At 41.1% G+C, this 15,795-nt stretch overlaps 1 protein-coding gene across 1 annotated transcript in view; it reads right to left on the bottom strand.

Annotated features, from left to right (window-relative positions):
* Positions 1–3,060: 3,060 nt before the first annotated feature.
* LOC306949369 (unconventional myosin-X-like) overlaps positions 3,061–15,795 on the bottom strand; it is a gene marked incomplete at both ends in the record, with an annotated part of 57,097 nt that continues 44,362 nt past the window's right edge. The window contains 12 exons of the mRNA XM_079539233.1: positions 3,061–3,174; positions 3,938–4,129; positions 4,867–5,316; positions 5,627–5,750; positions 6,819–6,955; positions 7,364–7,571; positions 8,477–8,774; positions 10,958–11,081; positions 12,476–12,633; positions 13,409–13,603; positions 14,513–14,655; positions 15,607–15,662. Of these exons, the coding sequence (XP_079395359.1) occupies positions 3,061–3,174; positions 3,938–4,129; positions 4,867–5,316; positions 5,627–5,750; positions 6,819–6,955; positions 7,364–7,571; positions 8,477–8,774; positions 10,958–11,081; positions 12,476–12,633; positions 13,409–13,603; positions 14,513–14,655; positions 15,607–15,662 (2,199 nt within the window). The remainder of the gene's footprint in view (positions 3,175–3,937; positions 4,130–4,866; positions 5,317–5,626; positions 5,751–6,818; positions 6,956–7,363; positions 7,572–8,476; positions 8,775–10,957; positions 11,082–12,475; positions 12,634–13,408; positions 13,604–14,512; positions 14,656–15,606; positions 15,663–15,795) is intronic.

Raw genomic sequence — 15,795 nt, 5'->3', positions numbered from 1 at the left:
TCATCATACCCAAGTTGTCTCATCACTGGTAATTCTCATTTGAACAAGCGCAGCTGCCTTAATGCAGGTGAATAACCCACCTCACCTGACGCATGCAGCAAGATTATTACTGAAAGAATAAAGCTAAATAAAACACTAAACTGCTTACACCAGTTTTATTTCCAGGGAAGCAGTGATCGGAGGTAAGGTACAGCTCGTTAACCACTGGATAAAAAAGCACAAAGTAAAGGGGCTGTGATCGCAATTAAACCAGATAAATGCTGCCCCAATAAGGAAAAAGGAGAGTTCAATATATGAAAAAGATTTTGATGTAAAGGAACATCCGTAACTTTTCAGCTTAAAACATTTATTATGCCTAATTTTTACCAAGCTGTTTGCACAGTTTGCACAGTCCTGCTAGTCGCAGAAAGGTTGAGGTACACCTAGCTCTTAATTAACTTAATTGATACAGCTGTCAACCACAAGTGCCTACACACCTGCTGTCAGGCTTTAAATGATGTCCCGTTATGACACTGCGAAACTCAGTGGGATATGTAGAGCCGGTGTTCGTAAAGAAGTGATCTTTTATCAAGGAAACATAAAGTTCTTATTGAGCAAATTATTAAGTGGACTTTCCCTAGAGCAGCAGTGGGCCGGGGGAACACCAGGTGAAGCCCCAGTTGTAACCACGCATCATGCAGCGCACGCTGCCAGCCGCGGAGCCGGGGGAAACACCCAAAATGGCGGCGGCGCTGACTGCGGCTGAGATGCCAGGCACTGCGCATGCGCAGTGTGGGCGGCGCGGGTGCCGTCTGGTCGCGGCGCTGCTCCTGCTTTGTGCTCGCGCTTTCCGAACCTCAGATCTCTCAGTAAATGCCGCAACGTGGACACGCAGCGCCTGAGTGAATAGAGCTTGTGCAATCCAATAATTTATTCAACTTTCATCTTGTAAAGCCAGTTACAAATGAAAAGAAAAAAAAAAAAAAAAAAAAAGACAGCAGAAGGAATTCCGTAATAGAAATGAGCAAAATTACAACAAATACTAATGGGAGTTACATTCCCAAGTGGGTTCAAGCTGCCTGCAGCAACCCCAAAGCCAGAACACAGGAACAGTGCAGAGCTAGGACAGGGATAACCAAGGCTGTTCTGATACAGCCATGTAGTCAGCGTGCAGACCCACACAGCGTCACATCTCAGGCTGCCCATGCACTCACTGTGACCCAGCCGTCTGTTCCTCGTGATACAAAGGGGATGTCCATAAGGTCCTTCAGTAAAGCTGTTTAAGGCAAAACTCCAATTGGAAGTGCAATACACAGTGGTGGCTGTCCTTGTTGGCTGGCTTGTGTGGCAAGTGGAGAGTGTTTGTACATGCTGCAGTGGGCTTGGGAGGAGAGAGAAGCAAGATTATGAACTATGGTTTATCTTCGTGCAGCGTGGGGCTCAAAATTGCACTACTCTGTGAGAGTTTTAGTGAAATGGCAAAAGCCCAAGGTGAATATGAACCAAACCTGGTGCATGCTGACTCCTTGTTTTCTGTTCTGTAAAATTTCTCGTTCGCAGCTTTTTCTTCCTCCCAGAAATGGGAGCATCTGATTTCAAAACAAACCTGCAACCTTAATTATTCTGTGATCCTATGGCCCACATCACATGCTGCCTTCCAGCTCCATTAGAAAACTGAAAGGGCCTTGACGGTCCAGGACCCCAAGTCTAAGACATGAATTGCCTAGCCTCAAGGCTCTTTGATTGCCAATGCAGCCAATTTACAATGTAACTAATGATTCCCAGTATTATTTTAAACAATGACAGTTGTCTTCAGTCTCCTGCTTTCATCTTTCACCGAGGAGGAAAAATTTTTGCTTCTTCAAATTGCAAGTAGCTATTAAACCTTCCAAGTTGTTGTTCCAGCAAAACAACATGATTTTCAAGTTTTGCTGCTGAGTAGGGACCTACAGGGGACAGGAAGGGGATTTAGGGATGGAAACAGTTCAAATTAGAACTGTCCAGAGAAAGAAGGAGTTGGCATTTGCTTACACTAGTACAGAGGAATTACATCCTTGCCTATAAGAGGTTATCTAGGCATCTATTCACTCAGTAGGAAACAGTTTGTCTAAAACTAAATTTTGGGATCCCAGTAAGCCTAAAATCCCATCTAGAGAAATAAGCAACTTAATGCAGGCACAGAAATCTCTGACTTCTATCCAAAACCCCAAGTTTGTGAAGAACATATCTTTTGGAAATGCAATTAAATCAATCTCACCTTCTCAGCTGTACCAGAGAAAAGGCTGTCATTAATTTTTAGGCAACAGGTGCCATGTGGAATGCACCCAGAATGGCAGCTGACAAGGTATTTCAGCAGTGCTAGGCCCCAGTATTTTCTTCTACAATGGAGTATTCAGAATTTTTACTTAAAGTGCCATTTTTTACATATATGTACCTGTGACCATACACTGGGAGGTAACAACTCACCTTACGTGCTTTTAGTTGCTTGTTTAATGGTCTCTCACGTAGTGTTTGACCTCAGTATGTCTTCAATTGCAAAGAGGCTTTCTTTTTTTAAAACTAGATCAGATCATTAGTATATCCTGAAGAGAAAACCCTACTGACTTATTTTTAGAGTTGCCTACAAAATAAATAAAAACAAAATATTCTCTTTGCAGCCCATACTGTGGTCCCCCGATCCCAAATGTTTGCATATTGAATATTTTTAAGGAAGCTGAAGCCTGCCTCCTGTAGTCCAGATTCCTGTGGTTTTGTTTCCACCCACATGACAGGTAGTTGTGAAAGCAGCAGAGAGGACAGGCAGAAGGAAGATGCTTCTGTCTTTGCTTCTTTAAAGGTACATTGTTCGTCAGACAAGCCAGGGAAAACAAGGTTTGGGCTGTTAATATTTAACAAGTTGTTACTGTTTAATGTCTTTGGGCAGAGGTGCAAATCCTAGGTACTGCAGATGCCATTTCAGTTTGTAAATACAGTAGTCACTCAAGTGGGAGTTCTTAAAAACATCTTTGCTACACTTGTGCTGGCAAGTTGCCAATACCAATTATCAAACATCTGCCTCTCTTTCATGGCAGTCCATTCGTATCACCTAGTCCAGACGCTGGCATGACTGTCCACACTGGTGGCTGATTTGACACTGCAGCGTTTCTTCACTATCATGTTGATGTATGCTTTCATGATCTTTATTATCTCACCCACCTAGAGAAGGAACATAATGAGATAAGCACATTTATGACATATTCCCATTGATAAGATCAGGTGTTTTGCAGAAAGTTCTTACTGAGATCGTGGTAGTTATATACCAAAAAGACCTGGACAATGAAAGCAAGGATAATGACAGGCATGTCATTGTTTCTTTACAAATAAGTGTTAAAAATTTTTGTGATTTTTCTATTTGGAAAAGCCTCTCTAGGTTACTCTAGCATGTTGTTTAATGTGCAAGCTATAAATGAACAGAGCCATGTCACCTCTGAGATGTATTGAGGATAGGGACAGTTAGAGCTGTGATTCTGCTGGGAAAGAACTGTGACCTTACAGCAGCATCTTTTAATGCTTGACAAGTATGTACTCTGTTTTACGGACCTCTATAAGCTTTAACTCAAAGAAAAGCATGTGTAACTCTTCCAAACATTTATCTTTTTTTTGTAATTTTGAGAAGTCCCAAACTTATAAACACGAAAGGGAATGAAGTAACTGAGCACCCAAAACTTGAAATTTCATCTGCCCTAGAAGGCCACTCAATCTCCTTCTGTTTCTAAACAGCATCATTCCTTTTTCTGTACATCTCTGTATTCAAGACCAGGTACTACGACACTTTAGGTTTAAGCTTCTTTCATCCTTTTCCTTGGCTGTCCTGACCATTCAACAAGAGCTCTCACATATAATCTTGTCTAGTCCTCAGAAATTAGGGCTCTACTGGAGTGCTAGTAAAAGTGCACGCACAACAAATGTTTTCACATACCTGGGATGTTTCAAAGAACATTTCTCTCTCATCCACTGTAATTTTGAAGGTGTTGGGCTGCGGTGCTCCAAAGAAAACAATGTGCTCGTACTGGAAAGTCTCCAGTGGTTTAGGATCTCCACGTTTGTAGACAGACACATTCTCTGTGCTGACTCCAAGCCAAAGATCATTTGGAAAGCCTCCCTCCTTACACTGCAGAAACAGAAATCTTGCATCAGTACAATGGAGGATTAAATTACCTTTAATACAAGGAATCTATTTCCGGTCGCTGCAGGATATTTCATTTCTCCATCCCGATAGAAAAAGAAAAGCCTACAGAAAGAAGCATCTAGATACTCCTGCCACAAAGATTTAGAAGTGACATGGCTGTGAGTAAATACTAGTAGAGTAATAAATGACTGTAGTACTTAACACTTCTCATCATATTTAAAACCCATTATTTTACAAATAATTATACTATTTTACAGCAAAAACAGTAAGGGCACACAATCCTTCTAGGCAACCTAAATACAACAGAAAAATGGAGCTGCAGATTCCTACTCTAGCAGGCTAATCCCAGCAGCCGAACTGACCTAGTTTGAGAGGTTTCTGAAGCACTGCTGCAGAGGAGGCTTGCATTTTGTTGCTGTCAAATACAATGTGGCTTCATTTTACTTTCACTCCACTAGCTATTACCTTCTTAAGCCCCCAAAAAATTCCGAAAAATGAAACTGGAATTTACTGTCTCCCTCAGTTAAGCAGGATGCACTGGTTTTCTTGACCTCTGCATCACACCTTGTTGGGTATGTGGTACTACAAGCTTACTCTCAGCTTACTAAAACAGAATAGCAACTTCTTGAAGTTCCCTTCTGCTGCTAAGCAATATCATACACAGAGCTGCATCCCTTCTCCAGACCGACCCTCTCCTTGGCAGTAAATACATCTCTCACCTCAACGTCAAAGAGGGTTGATCCATAACCTGGCCACTCCTTTACAATGGACATGTATTTCACCATGGCCTGATGCTGAGAGAGTCCCTGCAGCTTGGTCCATTTCTGTGCTATGCTTGCACGAGCGGCTGACAGCTCTTCCTTCACCCACATCTCCATCATTTGCTCTTCTTCTACCTTCTGCTTCTTTACAGAGCCTGTTTTGAAGCCACGTTTCAAGGTCCCTTCAAGGAAGCTGGTCCGTCTCCTCTCCAGAGTATGACTGCTGGTGCCACTGCTCTTTGTGGAGTGCAGTATTTTGGATTTCAGTCTGTTAACTGGGTAGATTCCATCCAGACTCCAGCTTATTTTAGAATAATCTCCATGAAGGTACTGTAGCCGGAGCGCTGCCAGGCGCTGCAGTGTGTCCTCTGGTGCAGGAAAATGACCATCTATGAGGCTTTCATGAGCCTAAAAACAAGCAAAAAATTCCCCAGACTCGTTAGGAAACAGAAACATTATTCACAGCTGGGTCCATGTACAGATTCCTGTAGCATTTGCCCTAATACAAAGCCAACCCAAGAAGGAAAGACCTTGTTTTTAATACTCCTATTCCCTAGAGAACTTCTCTGTCTTTGCTTGGTAGAGTCCAGACAAAAACTCGAGATAATGAATTCTTCTGTTCAGATCTGCATTCCCACTTCTAAAGCTAAAATAATCCAGTTTTCTGTATACTTCTGGTGGCTTCTGCCACCCTTAGAAACCAAGTCTGCTTGCTTACCTGCTCAAACATGAAAGCAAATTCCACTCCGTCTTTGGGAACATTCTCTATATCCAAGAAGCAATACAGTTTAAAATATAGCTGCCATTGCCCCTCCTCCTCTTCTTCCTCAGAGCCTGCAAGTCTGTAAGATAGGAAAGAAAACAAAACAAAACAAAACAAAAACAGAACTATAACCTGAAACACCAAGTACTAGGACATCCGCAATACATCTCATGCTACAGAAGTATCCTTGGATTTCTGAAGAAAGCATACCAGAACTACCTAATGTGCTAGGATAATCTCAGGGCAGCACAGCACACTTCTCTGACGGCATCCATTTTACTTCTCTTAGTTAAATGAAATTGTGATTCAAAAGAGCCCAAAGTTTTTAATTCACATATGCTTGACCAACACATTAGATCAATCAAACAGACTAATTTTCACATGTCTTCTAACTAGAGGAGATGAAGCCAATAACTTGAAAGGAAGTGGCATTGAGAGCTACGTTGTTGAGATGGTCCCCAAAAACAGCATACATTCGTAAGCAGGGGGCAAACACAGTTACTCCTTGCAGTTCAGAAATGTCATAGGCATCAAAGCAGCCACTGATGGCTATGACCGTACAGTCCCAAATATCTGACAAGCAGCATCTCCATCTCCACTGCTCAACACTTTCATGCTATATCATTTCCTTGGACAACGAGCTCACAGATGTATTTGTTTGTGTGGCCCATATTAATCACAAAAATAAAAGTTACTGTGCAAGAAAATCTCATTTTGATGGCGCTTGATTTTATAAGCTGTTTTGAACTGCTGATAGCCCTTGATACTTCTAAATGCATAGGCATTATGTAAGAATTGACTGCCAGGAGGCAGTATTCCCCTTTTACAGACAGGAATGATCAAGACAGCACAGTGACTTAATCAGCCCTTCTCTGAGCTCTTCTAGGAAAGTATTACTCTTTGATAAAGGCACCACTAATTCTGTCCTGCCAAAGTAATGCTTTTTCATCACCAAAACAGATGTGAACGTGGTTTTTACCATAGTGAGAAAGAGCACTTGAACCTTACCAAAAGGGAGTTCACGCCAAAATGAATTCCTGAAACACTGCACCTCCTTTGGATAAAACTACCTGACTGCTCTCTCATTTAACCCAGGGTTATGACCAACTGGAAGGTAAAGCGAAGGTTCTACAGAACATTTTTCTACCTCTCAAACTTGGCCAAGATATCAGCTACAATCACTCGACTCTCAACAGCACGGTCCACCTGCTGATTATGTTCAAAGAGAGCGAACATATTACGACTGTCCTCCATTGCTAAACCTCGGATCAGCTTTTCAACCACCTGCAAAAAAATCAAGAGAGATACAGATTATAGTGTAGGGATTGCACATACTTTCAGAAGCGAGCTTCTCAAGGGGAAAAAAGACATATATGTTGTGTTCCTGGCATAATGACTGTGCAAATGGACGGACCACAGCCATGAACAGAATGGAGATAGAATAGTGAGAGCAGGATGGGGTGATGGAAGCTGGTGTAGCTGGACTTGGGTCATTGGAACTACCAATACACACAGCTCTACTCAGCCCACTTCTGACAGCGGTATACTTAGATACCCAGGCAAGAAAATATAAAATTCTTTTCCTAAACCCTGAGAAACTGGAGATGGATATAGAAAAGGAGTCCCATCAACAGGCTCAGTACCTAGACACAGAGGAGTTCTTAGATCTGGTGGATGCTACGAATGCATTACCTCCCCAGCACTTGTATGAGAATTGATGGTGATTTTACAGGAGCCCCCACCATGGCAGTACACCGTTGTGGTCATTTCTTCACGGGTGAGAAGTGCCTGTATTTCCTCCTGGGAGGGCACAAACTCCCTTGTCTTTGTTCTCTTTAGGGAATCACTGATGAATTGTGCATATCTGTCTATTTCCGAGTCTGGAAAGAGGTCTTTTACCCTAATTGGAAAGAGAAGTAAAACAAGCCATTACACAGCAAAACAGAAAGCAAGAACATTACCAAATAACTTGGACTACTGCAGGTGAAGACATCAATGTTAAACACAACTGCAGGAAGACGAGCCCAGTTAATCCCTGGAATTATGAAACCTGCTCCCACTGGTTACTGCAGTCACTTCAGTGGGATTTCTCAGGAGCATATGAAAAAAGCAGATTGAACTTCAAAGTGTATAGTACTAGCTGAAGACAGGAGAATTGAGTAGCTAAATGTACACAACTGAAATGAAGAAATACAGAACGGAACACAATTTTTTTCATACTTTGTTACATACAATTGTTTTTTGACTTTTTTTAGGCATGACATTATGTGCAAATCCAGTGATAAAAACACACAGTGGCAATCTCGAGTATTGCTCAGCGTCTCTTAGAATAAGGCCTTGAACGTCCAAGAGGTTCAACTATTTCAACTCACAAATTTCAACTCACTCTTTCCTAGCTTGGAAGGAATCAAATAGACTTTATGGGCCTCTTTCATCATTTATCCCTGTATGGACTGCTTTGAAAAGCTGCATTGGATGCTGAACATAAATTGGGAAGAAGTGTAAACAATTTATTTCACAAAAATTGCAGGATAAAGCAGATTAAAAATAAATATTGTAAGCATTATGTGCTCAGTTAGGCAAAAAATGAAAAACACTGCAAATCCAGTTTACTGTATCTGCGACTCCAGAATGCTCATTTTGCTTGTGGGTACTGCAGAATACCTCCTTCAGTGAATATGAGTGTGTTCCTCACCTTTCTGCAGGTTCACTTCACCACAGGAAGAGGGTGAGAGACATAGCTACAGCAGACAGTGCAAGATAAGTAGAGAGGAAGGGAACAAAGCAAATGAAAAGGACTTTCACCTTCTCAGGTGGAACTTGAGGTAGCGAAGGATCCCTCTGCTGGGCAGAAAAGTGCAGCTCATACATGCCATCAGCTGCCAATGATGCAGGTTCCCAGTGCTGTTGGGATGCGGCATGTGATTCGTTTGTTTGATGAGCTGACAATACACTTCATCACGAAGGGGCTTCAGATCATGGCAGGTCTGAAGAATGCCTTGGATAATTGGTATGGGGTCAGACACCGTCTCGATCTCCTGAAGGGAGTTAAAGATCTTCACTGCTTCATCCTGTAAGCTGCTGTAACCCTTTTCTTGTTGCACTAGGGAGCAATCACAAAGGCAGCAAGAGATGAGCACCTCTTCCTACTGGCACAGGAATAGGATGAGCAACAGTATGGTCTGTGATGGAAGAGCAACCTGAGGAGTAGCATTGGCTCATCTACTGAACTTACAATTCATTAACGCACCTACTTCATGCATGCAAATGCAGTTTTACATAGTATTTGCCAATATTTAACTTGTCACAACTGCAAATTCATTTCTGAATATCCCATACAGAAAAGAATAATTCTTTTAAAGGAAATTAATGTTGAAATCTAACTCATTTCATGAAAAAAAAGACAATACAAAACAAGTGATAAAGTGATCACAAGTGCCAATCTATTCTTAGACATTACACTTCTTTCTTTGTTTCTGTGCTTTTAATATGTCATTTAATTGGATAACTGTATCCCAAACGGCAGTGAGTAGTTCTCCTCTTTCACTTTCTCCATCACATTCCTCCAGCCTTTTTTTTTTTTCCTGATGCTGAAGAGTCCTTCTCCATTAATCTCTTTGTTGGAAGCAAATCTTTCTGTGCCTTCAATAATCTTTGAACTTTTTTTTTTTTTTTTTAACTTCTATATCTTTGTAACTGAAGGCCAAAATGCATTCTGTATTCAACATGCATGTGCACGACACATCAATACAGCAGCATAAAGCTTTTTTCTTTTTTCCTTTTCTAAGCATTCAAACCCTAGCATTAGCTGTTTTGTTTCCCTGCTCAACATAAGAGCTGACATTTTCATAAAGCTATGTGAATTGGTGCTCGTTTCCCTAAGCAGAACAAGATCACACAGACCCAACGCTGCTTTGAGTCAGACTGTTCTTCCCCAAATGCATTGCTTTACATATCTAGATTGAAATCAATTTCTGGAAATTCAGTCATTCTGCATTAAAAATTCTTCTATATGTCACCTATACATCAGCAACTTTCAGTTCTAGCATGCCAGACTGAAATCATCATCAAACATTGTCATCTCAGTGCTCATCCCCTTTTCTACTTCAATTATGAATGTCAAACACTACCAGTGCTTGCACTGAAATCCTCTGATGACCACTCTCTTTTAGAGAACTGCATTTATTCCTATTCTTTAGTCATTTAAATATGGAATTAACTGATTGAAGATTTCTTATAATCTTGAAGCAATTACACTTGTTTAAAAGACTTGCTGAAATATGCCCTGGGAATCTGCCCACTAGGTTACACCACAACAGAGGATAACCTGTACCAGTAAGCCTTGGCAACTCTTTCAAAGAGCTCTCAGACATTTTTGAGGTATAACTTGCTTCTACAAAGCCCTTATCACCTCGTTCCCTACTGCTGCTCTTTATTACAGACTCTCTGTTGATTCTTGAAGTCAGACTTACTGATTTGAAATTCTCCAGATCTCTCCTGAAGACCTTTTATAAGAAAGGCATTAATTATCTATATGTCATTCCTTTGATAAATGCCATTCCTCTGGTGTCAGGGCAATTTTAAGATATTGCTTGTTGCTATTAATAATTCACCTAATGCCCTCCCAAGTTCCCTTACATATGTGACCAGTTGGTCTCAGCAGCTTGTTCTACTCTTTCTATTGATTTGCTCCACAACCTCTACTAATAACACTTCAATTGCCATCCTTTGACACATCTCTCAAAGGAAGAGTTTCCTAACAAAAATAAAATTCCCACCCTCTTCCCCCGCATAAGGCCTCTATATGCTGATAAACACATGCAAAAAGTCATCATACTCATGCTATATGACTCAGTGCCATTGTCACACTTTGGCTACCTGAAGGCCTATCAGTCTAGCTATTTTCTGTTCCTGAAGCATTTGAAGATTCATTTGCAGTCTGTATCAGTTTCTCTACAAATACTATCCCATTGCCAGATGCATGCTGTAATCCTGTTCTAGGACTTACTCTGGAATCATGTGCAATTCAAGAAGGCAGGCTGTACATCTATATCAGCTACTTTTCTCTATTTACTGTCAGAATTGTTCCTCAGTCACAACACTGCAGATGCAGAACACATTATGGGAAGAGAAAGGCACTACTCCCTCCCTCTGAACCCTGCGAGATGCATTGCTCCAAATGAACTTCACCTGCACGGAGGCAGCTAATAAACCATTTTTATTGTGCTCAGGCTCCTCAATGATCCTCAAAATAAGAGGAGATTGTCACACAGTTAAAATACTCACAGTTGACGCTAACATCTCCATATGGTAATGGGAGCAAAGGGGAGTGCAAAGGGTGCTGGGTGTACCGCAAGATTGGGTTCCTCCTGTATGTCTGCTCCACTACTTCAAGGTTAGTGCTGTTTTCCTGGAAGAAAAAGCAAGTCCTCAAGTAGCTGTAGTTGTTCCCACGACATCTTTCTACATTTAGGGTCAAATTAACTTCCTTTATTCACCTTTCAGAAGTTTCACAGAAGGACTATGTGATGAAAGCATAACACACATCTAAAATGAGTCTGTAAGTTATTTCTGAAAATAAAACATAAAACATAAAAATAGCCGTACTGGATCATACCAAAGGTCAGCAAGCACTGGGTCTTGACTCCAAATGTAGGTTGTGGTTCATGCCTACTGTAATCACATATGGAACATATTGCAAGATTCCATCCTGGTACATCTTTCCAACAGTAAGCAGTTGATGGAAGTTCTGTCCACAGATCCATCATGTTCACTATCTAATAATTTTCCTGCCCTCCCTGAATTTGTCTGGTGATGTACATGTGTCTACAAGCATACACATGGTGTTCAAAATACAGGCCAGTCACTATCATACACACTGGTATGACACTCTTCTGTATTTTGCCTTATATGATTTCCTTAACACTATCCAACGTTCCGTTTAACCTTTAATGCTGAGCTGAGACTCTCCACGATGAACAGCATGGCTTATCCACGATGAACAGCATGGCTTACCATCTATTTGTATCTTTTTTTAGAGCTCATCACAATGTGTATGTTTTTTTCTGACTTTGAATTTATCAGCTCTGAAATTCAACTGTTCTTTTACCCCACATGCACATGTCAAAAGACACTTAGTAACTCCTCACAACCAGCTTTAGTTTTGACTGCTGCAATTTAGTATTGCTAGAAGCTTCATCAGCTCACTATTCAATTCTCAAGATCACTTACAAATGCATAGTGGCACAGCAACTAGCACACAAACAGTTGGAAATCCTCTCTCCAACACGAAATCCAACTATTTATGCAAACCTCTGCAGCTTAACCTTTAATTAATATTTTGTCCACGAGAGGACCTTTCACCTGTCTCATTACAGCTTAACTTCTCAAGCACTTTTGCAAAAAGATTTATCAAAGCCTTTTGGAAATTAAACTTTATGACCAGAATCACCACCATCCAAATGCTTGCTCATCCCCTGAAAGACCTGTAGGAGATATGCCAAGTATGGCTTTTCGGTATTTCCCCAGGTCCCCCTTGAATCTTTTTTTTTAAAGCTTGGTTATATTAGCTGACTTCCACTTCTTCAATCCTAGGATCACACAGCCTAAGGTTTCACAATACAGATAGTGTGCCAGTTTATATATATATATACATATACATATACATATACATATATATATATATATATATATCTTAGATTTGATTATTTAGGCAAACAATCATTTTGTTTTCTTTTATGTTTTGTTATCCTAAGACTGCAATCCCATTCTTAGCCACGCAGGAATCAGCATGATGATACCTACCCTAATGTCACGAATGAGTTGCTGTGTAGGTGTTTCAATGGGAACTTTGCTGTCAATGACGCCCTGAATGGCAGAGGCCCAGCGCATAGCTTCATTCAGCAGCTTTGTGTACAGCCTGTACGAGTGCTTTCGCCCATGAACAATGATGTTCCAATAGCCTGTAGAGATACAAAGAAGCTAGAAGCTGAAGCTTGTGTCCATTTCATCTTCCCTTTTTGTCTGGAACACCTGTTTGAGGAAAACCTTTGCTGCTTTGATAGTGAAGTACTGTGCCTGTTTAAAATGGACTGGGCAGACAATATCGTTCCCAGTTCCCAAAATAGGCTTAGCAGAAGGATGGTCCCAACAAAGCTTTCCAAGATACCAGTATCACATGTAACATACATACTTCCCCACCAACCAGGCAGCTCACATTCACTGTTTGGATTTCAGCTACACTCAAAATCACTCAAAAAAACCCAAAAAACCAAAACCAGTCAACACACATCACTCAAGTGTAGACATACCCCTGTCATCTTTTGCTTCTAGCAAGCTGAGTGATGCAGCAAAAAAACCTCAGGTGTATGCCATTTCTGTTATTTAAGAGAATCACATTGATCCCTGTTATATACAATGTTAATGGTATTTATCTTTGAGCTTTAAGAACTAAGGTCTATGTAGAAAAAAATTAAAGAAATAATGACACTACTTAGTGATAAAACATCTGTGCTGTGCATATCTATCAGGTGTGAGGGAATTACCATCACTTGCACTCTGTTCTCTGGCCCTTTGCAAGTCTCCAATGGTTTGTGTGGGATGATGTCTGCAATCACAGAGCCTCAAATAGCCTCAAGACTGCATTTCATCACGACACACATTACATTCTTGCATCCTCCCCTCTTCAGGCAACTCCAGACCTGGAACATCTGCTGAGCACTGCTTCCCTCTTCTTACCTGTGTCTTTAAAGACCCTCTCGTCGGGCTGCACTACAGAGCAGAGGCTATTGAGCACAAGTGTGCCAAGCTTGGCAGCTGTGCGTTCAGATGACTTGTAGTAATCAAGGGCAGTGTTTGTCAGCACAAACCAGCGTTTCTTCATCTTCAGAGAGGACACCTTGTTGCTGCTCTGAACCTCTTTATGAAGCCAGCCTAGGACAGGAACACAGACAGATCAGTGATTGCTTTTCACCCCAACAGCAAGCCTGACTCTTGCCTAGTGGCTCTCTTCGCTCTGGAATCAGAATGCAAACTCCCCGCAAAAAGCTCCTACTACCAGCCTTTCTTTATTGGCAATAGTAGCATCCTGCACAGTAACTCTAAAAAAAAAAAAAAAAAACAGATACATTTCCATAGATCTGATGAACCCTTCAGCCCAGTGTATTTTCTTCTCAGCAATCTGTGACAGTTTGCTCCCACCATCAGGACATCTTCTGTCTGGGATAGATCCCTCACAAGTCATGACCATGGAAATAAATCATTTACAAGTCGTCATGAGATGACTGCCTCCATCTCCAGCCATGCTCTAACTAGATAGAGTTTATCTTTTGTTCAGCCTTACAGCATTACTCTGTGTCCACCAGAATCAGGTTGGTTTGTTTAGCTGAGTACAGCAGCAATCTCACAAAGTTCTCTCTCCCTCCCTCCGTCTCAACATAACAGGTGTCAGAAGGAACAGAGCTTTCTGAGAACAAAAGCTGCACTGTCATATCATAGTCAGTCTAAGCCAGCTGCTCCAAAGCAGCCATATCCCTCCTATTCCCTGTTGTCATTTGCTGGACAATGTGTTGAAATAGGCTATGGAACTAACACCAGAAAAATAAACGTACAAATAAATACTTTTTCCACTTTCAGTTTTCTGAACTCACTGAAGCGAATTCAGAGTAGATCCCATGCCAGCAGAGCACAGAAAGCAACCAGCAACAAGCAGAAAGGCAGGGGGAGCAGCAAAACACTGCTGTTAAATACTGCTAAGCACTTGGATTAGCTACAGTCAAACCTCTTGCTCAGATCACAAACAGATGAGTTTCACATATCATAATTGCATGCATTTCCTTTTACCTCTCACGAGGAATTCTTGGCCATCGACCTTAGATTCGCCTTTCGGTTTCTGCAGCAGGGAGATCCAGTGATGCATCTCCTCAGGGGTATCACTGTTGCAATGAATCACTCGATTTGCTGTGATGATCACGAAAGAGTTTGGTCTGCAAGAAAAGATAAGCAATAAGTATCAGCCACGGCCATACAAATATCTCTAGTCATGGCACACTCAAAGCCACATCCTCCAGTGTTCTGCAAATAATGCAGAAAGTCTTTGGATACAAACTACAGGGAAGTGAAAAGAAAAAAAAAACAACAATCAAAAGCATCTCCTACGCAGCTGGTCTGCAAACTGATGAATGCAGAGACTTGTCAGGTAGAACTGAACATCTTTTAGAATTGAAGCAGCAAATAAAAATAAGCTGCATAAAACCAGAAAAAATAAGCATGTTCCTCAGAATGTGTTTAACATATTCAAACACTGATGCTCCAGAAGAGCGTACCTCAGCAGATCCACGAAGAAATTCTGATTGCTCACCTTACTATCTGTGCTCTTATTTTTTCTTTTCAGTAGGATGCAGATTAACTACAAGGAGTCTCGGCTAAACACTAGCAAAAAGCTTTTGATTAAAAGAAATCTTAGTTTGCTACCAAGATACACATTGTCTAAACTAGTAGCCACAAAGTTCCTGCAATCTGTGTGAGAAAGCAAACAATAACACCAAAACCAGAGCAGAGAGGTAAATGGCTTAATAGCTAACGTTTTACTTCAGTGCTGCAGCGAGAAGCTGGGCTCTGGCTGAACTGTTAACACTAGAGGAAATAATTAAAAGCTAATGCAAAGTGATACAAAATGACATTAAGATTATGCTATTCCCACTTTTTGGATGGGAGAGTCCTGAAACTTTCACTCAAAAGACAATAACGTACTTGTGACCTTCATGCCTGAAAAGTAGGATAGTGTGGAAGAACTCCAAGGGTTTCAGCTGAGCTTATTTGTGAGACAAACCCATACAAGTTTAAACAAATACAAATCGCAAACAAAATACGGGCCTACCTACAAAAATATGTGAGGGAGTTTCCAATCTAAGAGGTGGTCAGGTTGTGGTACCTACCTGTCAGGGTTGTCTGAGGCACAGACGGAGTCAATAAGCCCAACATCCAGGGTTCCCTGTACAGTGAAAGAGACAGGCAACAGGAACTACTCACATCTTAAATTACAGGCATTATTCTTGGTGAATAACATTGGACCTGAAAACATTCTTATGAATTTCAATAGCCGGAGTAGAAATGAATATACGAGA

Source organism: Tetrao urogallus (assembly GCF_951394365.1).
Source record: "Tetrao urogallus genome assembly, chromosome: 8".
NCBI classification, from domain to species: domain Eukaryota; kingdom Metazoa; phylum Chordata; class Aves; order Galliformes; family Phasianidae; genus Tetrao; species Tetrao urogallus.
The sequence above is the reverse complement of the archived record's forward strand: the minus strand, read 5'-3'. Positions and strand labels throughout refer to the sequence as shown.